Genomic DNA, 19,679 nt, shown 5'->3' with positions numbered 1-19,679 from the left:
ATTGGAAGATACAATATTTCTAAATTATTTTGCAATATAATAATTGCAAGAAGATTTTGCAGAGACTGAATTTTGGTGAGAGAAAATTTCTTCTTCTCTTATTTCTTCATATTCTTGATTACCTTTGTTGGAAGTTTGCCTTTCCTCTCAAAATGTTTTTGAAACATCTCTACAATTTTATGTGGGTTTCTCCAGCTACCAGTAACACTAATAATCCTCCTGGAGCATGCTGCAGGCCTTTCTCCATCAAAACTAGTGGCAGGACTTAGTTTGTTTTCCTTTGTCTTTTTAGCCCTGCAGCCAGGTTATACTTTTGCTATTGTGATCTAAGGAACAAGGTACTAAAAATGTCGTCCTTTCTTCTGCATCTGCTCAGGGGAATGGGAATCTGAGTGAATGCCCTGATTTTTTTTGTTCTTTGTTTTGATAGCTTTTGGGAGATCTGTGCACCACATCCTTGCGTTCTGATTTCATGTCCCTGCGCAAGCTGCCTGACCGTGGCACCACGGCACACGAATACAGCCACACGCGGGCATTACACGGGGAGGGCCCAAACGCTGCAGCACTTGGATGTTAATCGTTCTTCCCCACCTCTGCTAGTCACAGTCACTAAGCACTCCCTGGGAAGAGACCTCTCTTGACAGCCAGGTTTTTAAAAGGCCATAGGGGCACTTACTGATAAAAACAGGCACCTTGTAGAGTTTTCTCAGGGAGGCAGTAAGAGGTACTTCAGTGCCTGATTCCCATTGATTTTATTGCAATCTAAGCAGGAAGAGGCACTTCTGAAAATGCCATTTGGTGCCTCTCTGTATCCTTATTAACCTTTAATACCTTTAAACATTTAGCCATTGAGTTTCCAGACATGACCTGCTGTGTAATCAGACTGTAGCACACCTCCTGATTAGGAGGCCATTAACTGTAATAGTGGTGTGTAGTTTTCTGAACTAGACTCTACCAGCTCTCATCCCATGTATTTAGGCCACTAAACGGCCACATCTGACTTTTGTCATGTCCCCACTTCAGTCTGGCAGCCTCTGAGTACCACTTACCAGTACTGATGTTTTCAGCTCAGTAGCAATGGTTCTTTCCTTCTAAAGGACAATTCAGCCCCGGCTGCCAAGCAGCACAGAAAAGCAACTGCACAAAAGCACATTGAAGACCACCTCTGGATATCTTTGGGCTAATTTCTGTTTCTCCATGCCCATTAGTAGCACCATCATATCATTGCGTAAGGCTAAATCTTGAGTAAAAACTCCAGGACTCTACACACAGGCACAAGATGCTGCTGACAGTCTTCTCAGTCCCAGCCCAGGCTCTAGCACTTGTTTTTAGCTATTCTGGTGTAGCTGGGCTACATAATAATATAAAAGGATTTCTTGTCTGTAAACAAGACTCCTCATTATGATGACTGCTGAGACAAAACCCCCCCAAAACATTTAAGCTAATGCCTCACAGCAATTCCTGCCTCAAGGCCTCCTTAAAAATTTTCTGTCCTGAACAGAGAGCTTCCTTCTCCCCACAGTTTCTGTGCTGGCAGCTGCAGTGAGACTTTATGCGAGGGCCAAGAAGGAGAAAAGGCTCTGCACAAAGGTACGCCGCAGTTTGGCTAAGCTTGATCTAGTCCTAACGCCAGTGTGGTCCTCTGGAGCATAAAGGAAGTGGAGTGCAGTGTCTCTGCTCTCTGTCCCCACACAACATTTCCAATGCAAATTGTAGATATTTGAATAAGTAGTGGTCCTAGGCATTGCTCGGGGTCACGTATGAAAGGAAGGCTTCAAAAGATGGACGTCCACAGCTAGCTGACAAAACTGAATCTTGCAGATGACTGTCCAGCCTGAGGGTCAGCACTTCCTGGTGAGAATGAATAATTTGACTTCCTCAGAAGTCACTGGAAGTTGTCTAAGCTCAACTGTATCTCATTCCTCCTCCAGCTGATAAGTATTATTTACAAGAGAACTACGGGAGCATCAAAACAAACTGTACTTTCATGTATATGTAATGATAGATTTCTATTACAGTTTATGGCATATACTCTTGAGTAAATAATACACTGCTGAGATGTTGCTGCCTCTTGTGTCAGCTCTGACATATATTTAAAAGCAACCAGCCTCGCAAAATGTTACCGACAAGCCCACAGAGGCCAGGAAATTAAGGGTAATAACCACCCATCTAGGCTGAAACTTCATCTCAAATTCATTCTCTGATGCTTTCTCTCCTCCCATCCACACCTTTGTAAAAACATGAGAATTAGCAGCCTGGACTTCCAGCAAGAACTATCTTTTTCTTTCCCCTGTAGATTTACTTCAGATTTTCACCACTACTTTAGCGCCTTGTTTGTGGTTTAATTTGAAAAGACATGGTACCTGTGGGGATTAGTGAAGTGTCTTGCAAAAGCACAGGACTGTCTTGGAGGGGAACACAAGTCAGGAAGACAGTGATAAAACTAGGAACTGAGCGCAGCGATATTGCAGCCTTCACAGAAAAATAATTGCTGCTGCTATCAGACGAATGTTCTTATCATCTCAAAAATCACCAACCAGAAATCTCTATTTTGACTTCAAAGCAAATCCAGCACTGTCTCACCACAGGGCACTTACCACATTCATTAATTCACAGGGAAATTTCTTTTAATGCCTTGAATGCATATTTACAGCTTACTTTAAATTTCTCTTTAATATTACTTTATAATAAGAGAAAAGCACTCAAACATTCAACTCGCATAGGTTAATAAACCATCCTCTGGAAATATCACAAAAAATAGGCTAATGGTCTTTAAGATTCCTGCAACTTATTTCTCTAATTCACTGACTCCATAAAACAATGACTGTAGCAATCACTCCAGGCCTTAATGCTCCTAGAAATAATGTATAAGCACTTAATGCATGATAGTGCCACCAAGTATTGATGAAAAGTATTACAGGCAAGATCAAGTAGCCTCATCAAATGCTAATTATCAAAGTGGGAAGTAAAACAGACTCACCAATTCTAGAGTAAGACTTTTCCTTCCTTAATGGTATGTGTGTAAAAGCAAACAAATGCGCATACTGACAACTGCAGCTGCATAAATACCCAGCTCCTTCCTGCAAAAAATTGAGCTAAAATTTATATAATTTAGTATTCACTAAGGGTTTCCTCCAATCTATAAATGTCTAAGGCTGTACACAGAGGTAAGGCAGGCTATTATGCCAGCCTGTTCTAGCACCACATTGGCCCTGACTCATAAGAGGACAAAAATTCTAGACCATGTCACCATGTCTTCTGTGAATAGACTGTGGAGCTACTTGGAGAGCTGGAGAAGTCATGCAAGCATGCTTCCTCCTTAGCTTTAATTTCTACTATCCTGCAATCTAAGGATGGCTATAAGGTGGAAGAAGAAAAAAAAAATTTATCATCTTCTTCCACCGGTTCCTCTGACATTACCATTTATAACGGCTCTGGTTATTTCAGTTTGCAGTATCTCAGCTCCCTCAAATGAAGACTCATTAAGTATCATGTGGATAAGCATCATGAGAATTATATTTTATTCAGCTTTGTTTCCCTCTCAGAGTAACCCTTTCAGCACTTAGCAGCAGTGTTCTGGCTCTCTGCCATGCTCTTGCAGGTTTTATAGTAAATGAATTCTTGTAATGCTGGCATCAAACAATGTGAAAAATCACAGGTGGAGAGACAGGAAAGCTTAAAGTGAAGGCTTGCCCTCTAAAACATGTTAATTTAATCATGAGGTTGTAATTATTCTTTTGATAATTGAACAATAAACTCATCAGGAGCCTGGGCAACGGCTCCTCTAAGAAGTCCCCCTTCAGGGAAATTATAATATTAGACAAATAAGCAAGAAAAAAAAACAAACAAAAAGGGAAAATACCAACTGCAGTCATTTCTGCTAAAATGTCATGCATGTACACCTGGCATCTGCTGGATAGACAAGATTTGGTGGTATAGCGAAGGTATCAAGAAAGTGCCTTGCTTGTTCCTGAGTCTCCCAAATCAGTAGTTGACTGGCAGGTAGCTTAAAGCCTCAGGATTAGCCCTGTGCAAAAATGATTTCAGTGGAAAAATGTTTTTGGGTTACTACCCTGAGGAGCATGTGGAAAAAAACATTTTGTTTTTGTTTCACAGGCAACAGGATTTCACGCACACTTGAATAAACACCTTCCTAAAGCATATCCTTCTTACCTAGATCCAGGAAAAATTGAGGTTTGTCATTCTTGAAAAAATCTTTCACAATGTATCCATGATGAGACAAATTATGGGATAAAGAGAAAACATCGTCTCTGTAAGAGGGTAGTTTCTGAAAGGTGATTCTGCTGTGACCTGGATTCTTGGTAGCTTATGTAATCAGTCAATAGACTCAGTCAGTTAATGATGTGTCTCATTTGCAACAGTTTTGACGAATAATGTAATATATCCCAATGCACACAACGTATCTGGAAAGACCTACCGGTAGCTATAAAAACCATAGCTTACATGTCTGCCTGAAACAATCTGCTTAAAAAAATCCAACTCCTTCCCACCTCCAAAACCCCCCCAACAAAAATTCTTTGTAAAGTTATTTAAAATAGAGATGCAAATAATAGGCAATGTTTGGATCCAGTTTTAAATAATTGAGAGTAAAGTTGGGAATATACAATCGTTTGGGAATATACAAAGTTTAGGTTAGACTTCACTGAAGTCTCTTACACTGCTTTTATTATATATCTGGACCTAAAAGACAGAAGCATAGGTCAGATCAACTGCTATTACCTCTCTTTTGCCTTTCGGAACTGGTGAAATCCCCTGAGACAGCTGTCACTGGTTTCAGCTGTCTAAATCTCATTAATATATGCCCGGTCAGTTTGTTGTTCACAGCATAACAGCAGGGCAGGTTGTACACAGTTCGGATTCCAAAGCAAACTGAAGAATATCTGAATTTCTCTCCTTTTCTCAGAGCCTGTTGAACTCTTGAAAATGCAAGGTTCATATTTAGTCTTTGGATTTTAAGTATCATCTGTATGCTTCTCATGGTCAGTGCTTTTAGGTTATCAGTCAAGGCTCTGCTATTACATTTTCTCAGCTAAAATTCAGCACTTCTAAGTAACTGATAAAAAGTCACACTTCCAAATGATTTATATAGAAAGACACTCCAAGGAAGACTTTTTATTTCAAATACTGTCGCTGTCTGGGACTGGGAGCATGCAAGACATCGCTCTCAGCTTTTCCTGAACAGGTGGCCTTCGGTTAGGAGCCGATACTAACACAGACAGATACGAATGGATTTCCTGGGCATGGTGATGAAGTGTTCAAAATACACAGAGAAGTTCCTTTGGCGAGGAGAGTCCTTTCCTCTGCACTCAGCTATTAGGCTGGTGTGCACAAAGCCACGCTACATTATTCATAAGACGCATTTTCCTTCAAAAACCAGGGGATTTGGAGCAGTACTGACCTATGACCTTCCCAAATAGCAGGGTAGAATAATTCATAAGGGGTGAAAATGGAAGCAAGATGAGCCACCTGAGGCCTAGGCACAGTTACTGTCCAGCGGGACCTCCCCTGCTCCCTGGGGAGTCTCAGTTACCACCAGCTCCTCTGCACCCGTAATCAAATTCAGCTTTAGCTCTATCACAGGCCTGCAGCACTACTTACATCTTCAATAAAAATCCGCTTCGCCAGCATGTTAGGACATTCTCCATGATGCACAGACACTATTACCTTTTAGATGGAGTTCTTATGTTTAATGAGTGATATTCAGCACACACGCAGAGAGTATATATACAGCATGTAAGTTTGGCTGTAAGGGAAATGAAGATCCCAGCCCTGCCTCTTTCAAAATACACGCTTTGTATCTTGACTATTGTGGTTTGCTAGTCTGTACTGATTTTTCTTCTATTTTATCCAGCTGATGTGGCTTGAACTTGATTGTCCTACCTTTGAGCGTCCCTAGGCTTGTAATCAATTAAAGTATTTTTACGTCTCACTCATTTCCAGTTGTATGTATCTTGGCTAGTGAGAAACAGCTAAATTGGTTCTACTTAAAACAAACATTTTAGCAAAGGTCTGTAGTCTTCAATTATTAAGTTAACAATATGTAGAAATGCTTTCAAAACATGTGATTTCATACTCCGGTCTTGTTCTTGTGCAAGTCAATGCTCAAGATATATATATAAATATGTGCCCTCCTAGAGAAGCAGGAAGCTTATAATAGTCTAATAACTCACACAAACAAAAAACATGTCAATACAGCATGAAAGTCTGGTTTCACGTGCCATGAGAGACACGGCAGTACTGGAGAGAGTCCAGCAGAGGGCTACGAAGACGATGAGGGGACTGGAGCCTCTCTCCTATTAGGAAAGGCCGAGAGAGCTGGGCCTGTTCAGCCTGGAGAAGAGAAGACTGAGAGGCGATCTGATCAACGTGTACAAGTATCTGAAGGGGGAGTGTCGAGAGGATGGGGCCAGTCTCTTCTCCGTGGTGCCCAGTGACAGGACAAGAGGCAACGGGCACAAACTGAACCACAGGAGGTTCCGTCTGAACAAAAGGAAAAACTTCTTTCCTGTGAGGGTGACAGAGCACTGGCACAGGCTGCCCAGAGAGGTGATGGCGTCTCCTTCACTGGAGATATTCAAAAGCCACCTGGACGCGATCCTGGGCAATGTGCTCTAGAGGACCCTGCTTGAGCAGGGAGGTTGGACTAGATGATCTCCAGAGGTCCCTTCCAACCTCAACCATTCTGTGATTCTGTGATTTTGTGATTTCAATTGATACAAGCTGACAGAAGCCACAAGAATATAGTCCCATGTATGAAATCACTTTTAAGGGGCAAAATATATTCCACATTTACTAAAACATCTAAAATTTGCACCTACATTTTAGGTTCCTACAGTGGGAAGCCTTCAATGCCTCTGTTTCCTATCAAGTCAGAGGAGGGAATGAAGGTGCCCCTGAAGGTCTCCTGCAGAAAATCCTGTCTGCAGGCACCTATAGGTGCCTGAGGTCCTCAGGGAAAATGGGTGCTAGCTTTAAGGAGACTTTTTCACAGGGCACCAGTGGGTTGCTGATGGTAGGGGACTGGATACCATTCAAGAACTTCTGTGATGTAATTCTGCTTGTCTGAGGGACAAGATGCAGGAAAACGTGTGTAAGATATTTTAAAAAGGTAGAAGAATCCTCCAGTTAAATAAATACCAGTCCTCATATATACCAGAGAAACTCATGTCTACTGAAATGAACAAAACTCCTTTATTTATTTTTCTAAGGAGATCTGCTAAATAAACAATGGTAAAGTGCCTGGAAATTTCAAGAACATGATACAAAAGCACAACAAACCAAACCTAGATTCTAATGGTGAAAGGAAAGGCATAACTTTGCCAGATAGCCAGCAGTGAAACTGCAAATTTGTTGTTTCCCCTATAAAAAATAGACTTTGGCTGAATTTACTGCTGCAAACCAGCAGGGGCCTGATATGGTTATAGAAAGAGCCATTCGAGGGCTGTGATGGTGACTTGTAGGGCATAGAGGTTCCTCTTCAAGGGAGCAAAAAAAAAAGGTGAGACATCTACGTGTGGCAGAGCTTACCCGTAAGTTTGGCAGCTACCTGCACAGCCTTCCTACCAACCCGCCCACACTCTCAGTAACATCACAGCGGAGTAAGTTTGTAGGTTGTCAGGATGCCAAATCCCTAATAAGACATAGAGAACGTTTACCTTAAAAATGCCAGACACATTTTAGAACAAAAACAATCCAAAGACAAGATTCTCGTTGCCATGAATGCCTGTACGTGATTGCTCAGGGGTCTGCTGCTCACGCTACTTTGGCTGGCGTTCAACCACTTGAATAAAAGAGGAACGCTGAACTGATTTTCTGTCTGGGGCTGCAGTATCATTAATTGTTTCAGAGCCATGTCAGGTCCTGGCAGATGGCAGAGAAGGAAGTGAGTTTCTGACATTTTGATTTAAAATGTAATCCCTATAATTATGGGATTAATAGATAAATAAATATAGCTGCTATTTGTTTTGCAAGAGGTAAATTCAAATTATTTGTAGAGCTAACTAAGAAAGCTGAAAGCAGGAAAATTAATGCTGGTAGCTCTTGTGATTTCACTGCAAGCATTTCAACAGAGAGGCATTTTTCTAAAGGCTCTTGCTCCTACAGTCAAGAGAATATAGTGAGAATGTCAGCTCTCCTTTTTTTTTTAGCAGATTCACATTTCTAGCAAAGTTTGAAAATATACATGTTTAAATTCCTCAAACCTTAAAGCACTAAAAAGGCACCAGAAAGCAGACATATGTATTTGTGCATGCAAATGTCACATTTTGGGTGACTGGGTCCTCGGGGCTGCAATAATGGGTGTCGACAAGCGGAAACTTCTTTTTAATAAGGTTGATCTGAACCCCCTCTTGGATTTTGGCCACGAAATTTTTGGCCAGCGCTAATCAAGGCAAGTGCTCTACTGCCATCTCTGTGAACCTGCATCTTTTGCTCTGAGGCAGAAGACTCACTCCCCAAACTGGGGGATGCAGCACTGTCTCTGCGTCAGCCTGTCCCTGCTCTGGCACACTTGAGCGGTTTCATTACACCCCAGCCTTAGCTTTGCTTCTGCACATAACCCTGACTACATGTCTTCCCTTCTGCTGCAGAGAAAGGACCCAACCAACCTTCTACAGGACTGCAATTTGATAACCATTATTTACTCTGGAGAACGTTTTCCTCCACTGGTTGTCAAAATAAAATACAAGAGTGTGTTGGTGGAGCAGATCATTGGCCAGCGTGAAAAAGAGAATGGTCCCATCATGATCTTAAGCAGCATTTTATTAGGAGAAATTTATCTCCTTTTAACTTAACAAAGATATATCCTGGAAAAAAAATCTTTACTTGTCCAGGCAGATTTGAAGAGTTTTATTTATCTGTGATTTCCAGAAGTTTGACAAACTGTCAGATCAAGAGCCAGTGGCCAGCGAATAAGGTAGACCCCTCTAGAGCTAGTATATCTGTGAGTGCTGCACACATGCAGAACTGCTGGGATGTGTTGGATATACTGCGCTTGTGCTGCCCAGCCACCATGCACATCTGCACCTCATGGCAGATACTTCTGGAAAGTGCTGGATGGACGTACTGTGCCCTCATAGACCAACTGCACAGAAATTCTGGAAAAAAATATGTGATCCCCAATGGCCCTTCGTGTCACCAACCAGTTGTGCCCAAGTGCCACAATTATCTTCAAAAGGAGTGGAATTTTGCACGCCAGTTGTTCTGTTAAAAAGAGGGAGAGTAACTATGCTTTTTTTTTTTTGTGGCTTATTAGCTTAGAGCGAGCCTTCACATTACTCTAGCAAAGTGCGTGCATGATTTTTTTCTTGACTAATATAAGAACAGAAAAGCCACAGACTGTCATCTCTGTGAAGTCCAAATGTGTCACACTGAGTGCCAAAAAGCTGAGTGTCGTTTACTTGATGAGTTAGGGACCCTCACCCATGTCTAGTACTTATGCTGTTGCACAGATGTCCCAGGATATCTTGGCACACATGGTGCTTTATGTAGGGGCCGTATCCTCACCTCCAGCCTCCTGCTGACGGGTGAAAAGGAAGGGAAGACTTCACGGCAAAGAGGCTCTGTCTGGAAAAGGCAGGAGGAAGAAAATCAGCTAAATACAGAGCTGCTTCGCCGGCTCCTACGTGCAAACGAGGAGCAGAGGGGAAGAGTGCAGCTGAGGTGGAAGCAGAGCGCGCTGCTCCGCCGTGGCAGCGTCTCCTCAGCCCATCGTTTCAGCTGGCCCTGCTCAACATGTCAGTGCTGCACACAGGCGCCCTGTCTCCCCTTCCAACCTGCGCTGCAGGGGCTTGGGAGCCCGATCATGCAGTCGGCGGCAGTGTGGCACATATGTGAAGAATGTGACCCTCGCCTCATGGTTCGTGGCACAAGTGTGTACTGGAGGCCCTGGGGCAGGTTTAGAGATGAGGAAAGTCACGCTGGTCCCCACTGCGGAGCCCTGCCAGCTCTGTAAATGGGCATAAATAAGCATTCCTGCCTAAAGCAGTCTGAGCCGCCCCAGCGCTTTGCTGCTTGTTGCCATTTGCACACTCCCCCAGTTGTCTGCACACATACCAGCATGGCCAGCAGCTGTACCAGGGATCGCTTCCAGCCTCGGGTCGCTGCATGGGTGCGCACACATTTGTCCCAGTCCAGGCACACAGGTGCGAGGGGCAGGAATGCACAGCCAGGGACAGGAAAAGGGCAGGACTGCTTTTTTTCAGCAGAGTGCAGTATTAAATGATTGCTGGAAAAACCCTGTTACACTTAGGTTACCTCCACATTAGCAGGCAACGCAGACCAAAAGCGGTTGATCTGTAGAGGGAAATGGTTGGCACTGAGGACCCAGTGTCAACAGCAAACATATTTTGGGGCTTTTTACTTAGACTAGTTCTGGCTGGGTCCCATGGACTGATTGCCTGTTTGTGGTGGGAGCGCACTAGGTATGCTCTGGAAATGCATGCTCCAGTTTAGGTTCAGCCGAAAGAAATCCTGTTAATGTGGTCTGAGCCTGCTCCACGGCACAAACCAAAGTACAGTAGGAGGGGACAACTGGGTGGTTCACTTCAGCAGTGAACTCCTGATCTGACCTGCAATACTAGTGCAGTTGCACACTCTTGTTTTCTCAGACACACTCTATTGATGCTTTAAGAGAAGCTAAGCTGTGCACAAAGTGTTTAGAAGATTGTGCAAGAAGGCCAGGGTAGAATAGATTTGGCGCTATTATTATTCTCCATTTTCTTTTACTCCTTCAAACTGCAAATTACCATTTGGATTCCCTTATCCACAGAAACAGTGGGCAATTGCAAGGGATTTCAGCATATCCCTGGTGCGTTTGGCTCATGTCTCTGCCAGGACTTCAGAAGACGTAGCTCAGAAGTTCCTTTTCAGTTCTGCTGGGATTTTCATGAGAATGTGCCTTTGCTCCCTCTCATTAGAAAGGAGAATAGAGGGAAGGGCCTATACAATCAGCACGTATTCTAATGTAAAACCTTGTTGAGTTGTTGAGCTACTAGCCAGGTGCAACACTTATTACAGTAGGGTACATTTGTTTATCTTCCAGTAATCTATAGGGAAATAATTACTGTAAAACTATTCTTTATCCCTGATGTGTACCCAAGCCTATGAATTCCATACCAACATTGTTATCCTACAGGGTATCAAATACATTCAGGAGAAGGGTGATAGGATCACTGAAAACTATTCCTTTCTGTAACTGAAAACGACGGAATATAAGCTGCGCTACTTTGCACTTCAAATAAATTATTTATACAATTACATTTTTAATAGACTGCATTCTTGCAAAACAAATCTAACATCATGCGGCCTTATTTGATAGTATTTTGCATCTGTCTTCCCCATGCATTAATCACTGGACAGGTATGAGAAGCTGGAGAATTAGAATGACAGCACTTTAAAACAACTTAGCAGAGGTGTAAATTACTTTGAAAGAGGTGAGGCAATGACAAATCAGACCTTCTGGGCTGTGTGCTTTCAACAGTCAGCTTACAAAGCTGTGTATTTTCCTGGCTTTGCAAACGCATGCATCAGCAAGCTGACAGTTCTGATTTCTGAGACACATTCTTTCAAAATGGACTTTTAGCGGCAATCTGAGCTGCCCCTTTCTGGCTGTGCAGACGTACAAAAGACTCAGAACTAGGTCACTATTTCTTTATTATTACCACCGTAATTCTACGCATCTTTCTTAACAAATGGGCAAAGTGATTATTTTGATCTTTTCGTGAGAGTTGTAGGGGGAGGAGAAGGAAACATATGAACCAGCCTGTCTGTCAAGCGTCAGCCTAGAGATAATTGTTAATGTGAGCCTGAAATATCCCAAACTAGGGCTGGCAAGAGAAACCAGAACGAGACCTTTAAGCACCCCTTCAGTTAGAAAATTAAAATAAAATAATAGCATTTTATGGCAGTTGGAAGTAAATGTCATCGAAAGAAGTAAGTCACTGAAAAGCAGAATGGTGTCTACAGCGCGCAATTATGCCAAAACCACTTCCATTTGTTCAGCTACCATCTAGGTGCTTGGGATGTTATAGGTCTAATAAATGGGGCTATTTATGTAACTGTAGCCTCTCCTCAGCTCAGCGTTACAGTTCATTTATGCATCGTTGTTACCTGGGCTGGAGCACTGGATGAAAGATGAGTCAACTCTCCAATTCTGGCAGCAGCTCGCGGGTCGCTAGAGCTGATCAAAACGGGAGCGCTAATTTCCATGGAGTGCCTGTTACTCATGGCCTGGGAGGATTTGTGTGTCATACTGAGAGCAGTGAAGGAGTGGCGTTTCTTGGCATTCTTCTTGCCCTCAATGTGCCTCTGGATGGCACTGACCGCTCCTGTACTGTTTAAGGTAGAGCACTGCGCCAAATTGACTGCCATGGTGGTGTCAGATGGCAAAGGGACATCACAGCCAGACGCGGCAGCTAAGCATGTCTTGTCCATCTCAATAAGTTGTTTAGCTGATTCGTTGAGCTGAGTGCAGAGAAAAAAAAAAAAAAGAAAGAAAAGAAAGAAAGAAAGAAAAAAAAAAAGAAGGGGGAACATTAACGACCTGTCACAGCTTGCCGATGGCGCCTGCTGGACCTGCCAGGGCCTCCCTCGGAAAAGCACCGCGCTCCTTTCCCGGCAGTGGGGAGGAGGCAGGGGTGGCCGTCCTGGCCCCGGCCCTGGCAGGGGGATGACGCTGAGCGCTGAGCGCTGAGCACTGCAATGGCGAGGGAGACCCACGCACCGCACACCTGGAGGCTTTGCCCTTGCAAATGTTTAAATCTAACCTGGTTTTATTATTTGTCTGTGATCTCTCTGTCTGCCAGGCAGGTCCCTGTGACTCAAACCAACACTTCATGTTTGTCGAAACCTGCCCCAAGCCTTCCAGTCCCCTAGGCCCTACAACACATACAGCATAGTGCTACTATCCAGCTCCAGGGAGAGGCTCAGCTTATTTAACTTTCTGAAGTTGGGCAAATTATTTCCACCCACTTTTTAATGCCTGAAAAACAGAGAGATGCAGAATTGGGCTAAAACCAGACACCCCAAATTGGAGGCAATTGTGCAATTGGAGACGCAGTTAGGGGTAGCACCTGCGCTCCCCACACAATTGCCATGGCACCCTGATTTATTCTCGCCCACGCCTCTCCCAGTTCAGACGCTAGTCTGCTGATGTCTGCTCCAGTTCGTACCACAGAAGAAAACACTGCTCTTGGGCAACATTTATTCTGCTGCAGTCAGCAGGGAGGTGTGGGCACATACAGGAGCAGGTAACAGCATCAGAGACTTTATTGGTGTCAGACTGTCTACAGCTTGCCAGCATCCCCATTAATTGCTCACTACTCACAGGCTCATCGTAAGCATACTCTTGAAGTTTGCCACACAGGCTTTTGAGCCAGCTTTTAAAACTTTCTGATTTTATCTCCCTGCCTTCCACCTGCCATAGGTTATCTTAATGCAAAAACAAAACAAAGGCATTTTTCCAGCTGTATCAGTTCTGCTGGGGAGGATCATGATGGCCCCAGGGGACTTGCTCAGGGTCTAACTTAAAAAGCTGTTTTCATCAGTCCTAGCGAAGGGTTTAAAACTTGGCCTTCAGTCCACATAGAAAGCAGAACATACGGATACCACCAAGGTCAATTTTCAGCCCGCTGTTCTTTATCAATCAAAACTCACAAGATAATCTCATGCTAAAAATGCAGAAGGCATGCTGTGTGAGACAACCTGTCTCCAAAGCATCTTACCTCCTAGCTACCATAACTCATATAGGAAAGCTGCTTCTTACGCAGTTAGTCAATTTTTAGGCGCATAGGGGTGCTACAGTCACTGATGTATGAAATGCACTCTGAAGTTAGCAGCATTTTCTGCGCAGTGCTCATTGCCAATAGATCTTCCCTCAAGGGGTGCTAACAGCTGAGGGAAAATGCCACATTTTGCCAACAGACCTTTATATTAAACTAGGATGCGACACAATATGTTTGCATTTAATGAATAAAAACAACATATGAAAAAGAGAATCGTGGCTAACGCATACATGCTTTTGCACACACTACCATTGTAAGGCCCACATAAACTAGAGGTACATGAAATACTAATTCTGGACGCCCCCAAAAGACTATTTTTATTACTGTATTCACTGTACGAATTATGGCAGTATCTGAGAAACTCAGTCAAGTACAAGGACGTTCGAGGCTGCAAAAAAAAGAAGCATTGCTGCTCCAAGCTAAGCCAATTTAGAAACCTAATACAATATGTGAAAATAAAAAGGAAAAAGAGAGGAAAGGGAAAGATAACAGTAACAGAAGTGTGAAGTTAAACAAATGTGTAATTGAGTAGCTTTTATGGCTCCAAATCACTGCAACCACGCTGTAAATATAAATAAGAAATAGATATTGTCAGCCTTACGCCAGTTTTCCCAAGTTGGAAAGTACTTTGGTCTCCACAAGGGCTCACTTCTGAGTAAAAGGCAATAAACACACTAATGCCTAGAAAGTAAATATCAACTTCACTCGATATTTACTTCATTCAGTGACAGCCTCCGCCAAGTCAACCGAGAGCCTCCAATTACTGATGCTCCACCACTGTCAGAGCTGCTGGGCGTCCTGCTCCCGTTCAATTAGCAGGCCATTTTCCCAGCTGCACTCTCCGATATGAGCCCACGCTTACAGCCAGCATAGTGCACTGCACCTGCCAATCTTTGCCAGGAACAGCTGATCCCAGTTCAGATTGTTCAAGAATGTCCATTATTTCCCACTTCATCATGCTCTAAATTGGTACAACCTAATATTTGCCAGAAGGCTGCAAGTTGCAAGGAAACCAGATGGTTCCCCTCCCCTAAGTAGGTGTTACGGCTCTGCTTACCCAATTGATGGAGATAGTCTAGCTGAATTATTTGAAATGTTAAGGAGAAAAGGAGAAGGACATCAAATATGCATGATTCTTTTCTACAGCACAGGGTGAGGAAATACTTTGCCAATCACTATTAATTAGGATAACAATATGTTTTTAACCCTTCTATGTAAGAATATATAAAGGTAAAAAAAAAGAATTTTGAACTCCCTGATTTTACAGCAATGCTCCATATAGACAGAGGAGTGCTCCAGCTCTTAATACCAAAACTCTGATTCCTCATGTAAGAATTAGATTATAAATCCCACTGTTTGCAATCCAATTTACCACTGAAACTGCTCCTTTTAAAACAATATTTACATTTTTTTTTGTTCAAAGCAAAACCTAGTTAAAAAGGTCAGAAGGAGAGCTAGCATCTAACATGGAGTGATAAAAAATAGCCTTATACTGCTGTAAACAAAATCATTCTCAATATCAGTAGATGATTTAATGAGAAAGGAAAATCACTTCCAAAAACAGTCAAGCTAATGAACTCCAGGGACTGTCAAAGCCTTCCTGAAATACTAGGAAAAAAGTGCTTTGGTCTGGCAAGATAAAAAATGCTTTGCAGCTTTACCATTTTATTTTTTTACTGCTCTCTTGTTTTTGAACAACTTTGCCCATGGATGCTGGAAAGTAATTCCCAAATAGGGTATGAATACCACAGAAGAAGTTCTCCTTTCTACCTAGCAAAAGCAAATAGCGCTGTCTTTTCAGAAAGAACTTTCGGGAGTTCTTTATGAACATGATTTTAAAAAGGATTGCCTTTTTTTTTTTGTTTTAAACTATGAATATGTAAGCAAAGCATGGCTTTCTGGTGTCTGTCTTCTGATCTTCATCCAGATTTGGTTCTAGAGGAGAAGCTTAATGTAAAGGTCTGACCCACAGCCAGTCTCAGGAATTTGACATTTCTGGGAGACTGCAGCTCCCACAACAACCCCTAATACCAGAATTCAGCTTTCTTGTTCATTGTTGGTCCTTCCTCTAAAAAGAACTTGTGCTTGAAATTCTAGTTCTGCTACTCTCAGCTACTCTTGCCGTTGCAGTGGGACTAATTTTACCCCAAATCTATTCTATAATAATGGTTAAGTCCTAGCAAACTCAGTATACAATGCAGAGAGATACAGCCTGGATTTGGATGCCAAACCAGTCAAACAGTCCCAGCAGTCCTGCAATCTTGGGTCTGGGAATACAAAATCCTACAAGGCTAAGCCTTAAATTAGGCGAAGAATAATGCTGTATAAGGGATGTGGTGAAACACTAAAGTAAAACCGTTCACAGGGTCTCCGTGAATGTGGATACTGCATGCTAAGATAAGGATGTACCAGCCTCAGTTTATAGAGTTATTGTGCCTGTTTCTTACGCAGGTATTCCCAAGCTCTTAGGAACTGTACTTGAGACAGCTTCAGTTCACCTAATTTGGTGTGTGAAGGAGGGTGCATTCAGAATATGCCTTTGTACTGAGCCTTGCTCACCTCCAAACAACCTTTTCCCTCAAAGGGAGCAGTAATCAAGCTCCATTCATTAAAAATTTGCTGACCTTGATCCGAGAGCCACGCTGCTCTCCCAGCCACAATACAAGCTGTCATGAGTTTGGCCACCAGCCAGCCAGTCCATACAATATGAACTGAGAGGTTTTTTTTTTTTTTCTTCTTCTGGCTTTTAGATATGACTATTTTAGGTAGTCTATTTGAGACTTTACCATATGGGCAACAAAGGTACAAGCATTAAGCTACCTCACTCAGGACTTCTCCACTGCCAAAATTATTGTTTTATTAGTCTCTGGATAAGCCTTACTTTTCTGCAGAAGGCATTATGATGGCTTTCTCTCTCCCTTCCTCCCTCTCTGCTGCATGCCCTTACACCCCCCCCCCCCCCCACACACACTTTCTGATACATGTGTGTGTAAAAGAGACTAGCTGGCAACAGTTTGAACAGATTTCTCAGTTAAGGACCAGCAGATCCCAGAGAGAGACTTGTCACCTGCATTGTGTATCCCAGCATGGGCCCTATATGTCCCAGTGAAATCTCAATGAACTATGGTTTCAGTGATGTGCAGCATTGTGCACCTAGCTACACACTCAACCTGGGGTGAAGAATGAGAAAAGAGTTACTTGTCCATTACAGACTGGGTAGGTTCATAATTCTAGTTTTAGATCAAATAGCAAATTATTATTCCATAGAACAAGTGGAGATTTGGGTCAAGTTTAAACAATTAACCTTTGCCGCTCTAGTCTGTAAGATGGATATTTAAGGTAACTTTTTCTTAACAAGCCTGACCCAGAAGAGATCACAATATATGTTCAGTTACACCAGCAAAAACACGACATTGCTAGCAAAACTTTCTTCGGGAACCCAACGTACACCTGTAATGGCAAACCCACTATTTTACTAATAGAAACTGCATCTCACCTGACAAATGCACCAATGTGTTTATGTTACTGGCAAAATTATTCTAGCGTAGTTTAGACCTCCAAGGGACACTCTGATACACAGCAGTCACCAGAGCAGCTCCTGGGTTGTTGCAGTTTACTGATGGCACTGTCTTCTGTAAGACAGAAGACATTAAGTCTTATTCTGCTACTGAATATTCTTACCTTTCTAGTCATTTATGTCTGGGTAATGGATTCATTTCTGACTGATATCTGACCTACTAAAGACAGGCCGTCACTCTGTTTCTGATTTAGCAACATACTTCAACACATACTTAATACAACACACAGACCAAAGTGCCACTAACGTGACTAGAATGCCATTTTTTTCAGAATCAGGAAAGATTGCTTAAATTCTCAGTGTTAAGCACATGCCTAAGTAATTTTGTTAACCTGGAGCCAGTTTGAGCCAGAAAGTGCAATTTATTCAGGCTTTTAGGAAAACACAGCTTCATTTGCTCTGTAAGCCTACTTCTGTCTCCATAGAAAGAAATAGCTAAGTGATGGTGCAGTTGAAATACAGGTGTAAACTCAGTTCAAATACAGGTGTACTCTCAGAAGTATGTTACTTCAGGCCCCTTTGAAAAGAAAGAGGTTAAAAAATCCCACAAATCCATGCATACCTAGTAAAAAAAATGACCAGAAAAAAATATGTTGGTCAAGGTCTTAGAGAGGCATCACTAAGCAGAGCAAAAAGAAAAAAATAAAACTATTAATAAAACTTCTTCAAAATGCCCCCCTCCGGAAAAACTGGCAATATTTTCACCTAGAGACTGCTAATTTTTATACATTACAGTTCGTAAATATTGAGACGATCATGCACATCCCTATGTTATGCCTTGCGGAAACTTTGGTAATTTGGAGTTGTGTAGCTGATTTTGTGATTAAAATAAACAGTCTGAATTTATTACAGTGCTTTCAGTTCAGAGGAGGTACTTTCAGAAAATATTAGGTTCCTATGCTCCCATTAAATTGGTTTCACTAGGATTCTAATTTATGCTCTGAAGCACAGTGAGGTTATTAAATAAGCAAGGGCAAAACTGCACAAGAGTCTCTGTGTCTGCTAGGTTCCTGAGAGGACTGCATCTTTGAAGGCATTCTCAAAATTCTCACCCCACAAAAGCAACATTTCAAAAGGTTAAAGAAGCTTTTCCTTATTGTTATCCATACTTGCAAATGCAGGGTGCAACCCTTCTTCTACTAAAGCCAAATAGCAAAAATGTCCTTTGACTCAAATGGGCGTTAAGGAGAAAGTACATAACTCTTCATCTAATACGTTAAATGTTCATTGGGTAAGCTAGTACAATCCATGCACAGCAGTTCCAAAAGCTTACTAATGGGATATTAACAGACAAAGCTATGCCAAAGGCTCTTCAACCAAGTCATACTGAATGCATTGATAATTTTCATCTTTATATGTTTTGCAAATGCTGAATAAAAATGTTTAGAGAAAGTCTCCAAAGTTCTCCATGAATAGTTTAAATGCACTGGGCAGAATTTACAAAATCCTATCTCAAATAATCATTTCTGCATCATCTTTTAACAAAGAATCACTAGTAAGGCACAATTTAAAAGAAATTATTATAATTAAAATACAGCTTTATTTAATGTTTTTGTGTTAATCTTTGTAACAATCCACTACCGCCTTTTCTAGTTTATTGCCAGTAAAAGACAAGCAAATGTGGAACAGATTTTCTGCAAGCAGTTTATCCACCATGGAAGATAGATTTCTGAAACCCCAAACTGTGATTGAGAACAGAATTATTCCATGCACCCAGAAAATACAATACAGGATATGCACTTGCTTGGACACATCCACACAGAACAATAGCTGCAAAAATACTTTGCTAGGACACATCTCAAACTTGAAGTGCCCTGTTCCTCCGCTCATAGGCGCTGAGGTGCATGTCTCACTCTCTTTTCCAAAAGCCTGCTAAAAATGTTAGCATGTTCTCAGAGAAGGAAGAGAAGTCCCTAAACATACAACCACCTAGCAGATAGCTTTCCTAACAAGGGCCATGCATATACACAATCATATATAGTCTGGAAAAAAGTGAGCTAATCATTTTTGTCTACAACATGGTTTCTTGAAATGTAGAACTGTTTAGTAATCTCTTTCTCTGTTTTACAAATCTTTCTCATTTAGCAGCAGTGTCACTTCTAACACACGGAGAGGCAGAAGGAATGTAACATATTAGAACAGCATGTGCTTGGACAAGCGTGTCATCATGATCTTGCAGAATGAAAATAAATGATGCGTGCAGCAGAAGTAAACACTAAGCCTTGGGTGGTGAACTGGGAATTTTTTTCTTTCCCTTTTTTCCAAACAGTCTTAAGATGGAAAATGGTTCGCAGTGATAG

The 19,679-nt window shown here is 42.1% G+C and overlaps 1 protein-coding gene across 3 annotated transcripts in view; it reads right to left on the bottom strand.

The window, feature by feature from the left end:
• SH3RF3 (SH3 domain containing ring finger 3) overlaps positions 1-19,679 on the bottom strand; it is a 261,079-nt gene that overhangs the window by 52,907 nt on the left and 188,493 nt on the right. For all 3 annotated transcript variants that reach the window (XM_068925920.1, XM_068925927.1, XM_068925934.1), the window contains one exon: positions 12,130-12,483. In XM_068925920.1, the coding sequence (XP_068782021.1) occupies positions 12,130-12,483 (354 nt within the window). The remainder of the gene's footprint in view (positions 1-12,129; positions 12,484-19,679) is intronic.

Source organism: Struthio camelus, chromosome 1 (assembly GCF_040807025.1).
Source record: "Struthio camelus isolate bStrCam1 chromosome 1, bStrCam1.hap1, whole genome shotgun sequence".
NCBI classification, from domain to species: domain Eukaryota; kingdom Metazoa; phylum Chordata; class Aves; order Struthioniformes; family Struthionidae; genus Struthio; species Struthio camelus.
The sequence above is the reverse complement of the archived record's forward strand: the minus strand, read 5'-3'. Positions and strand labels throughout refer to the sequence as shown.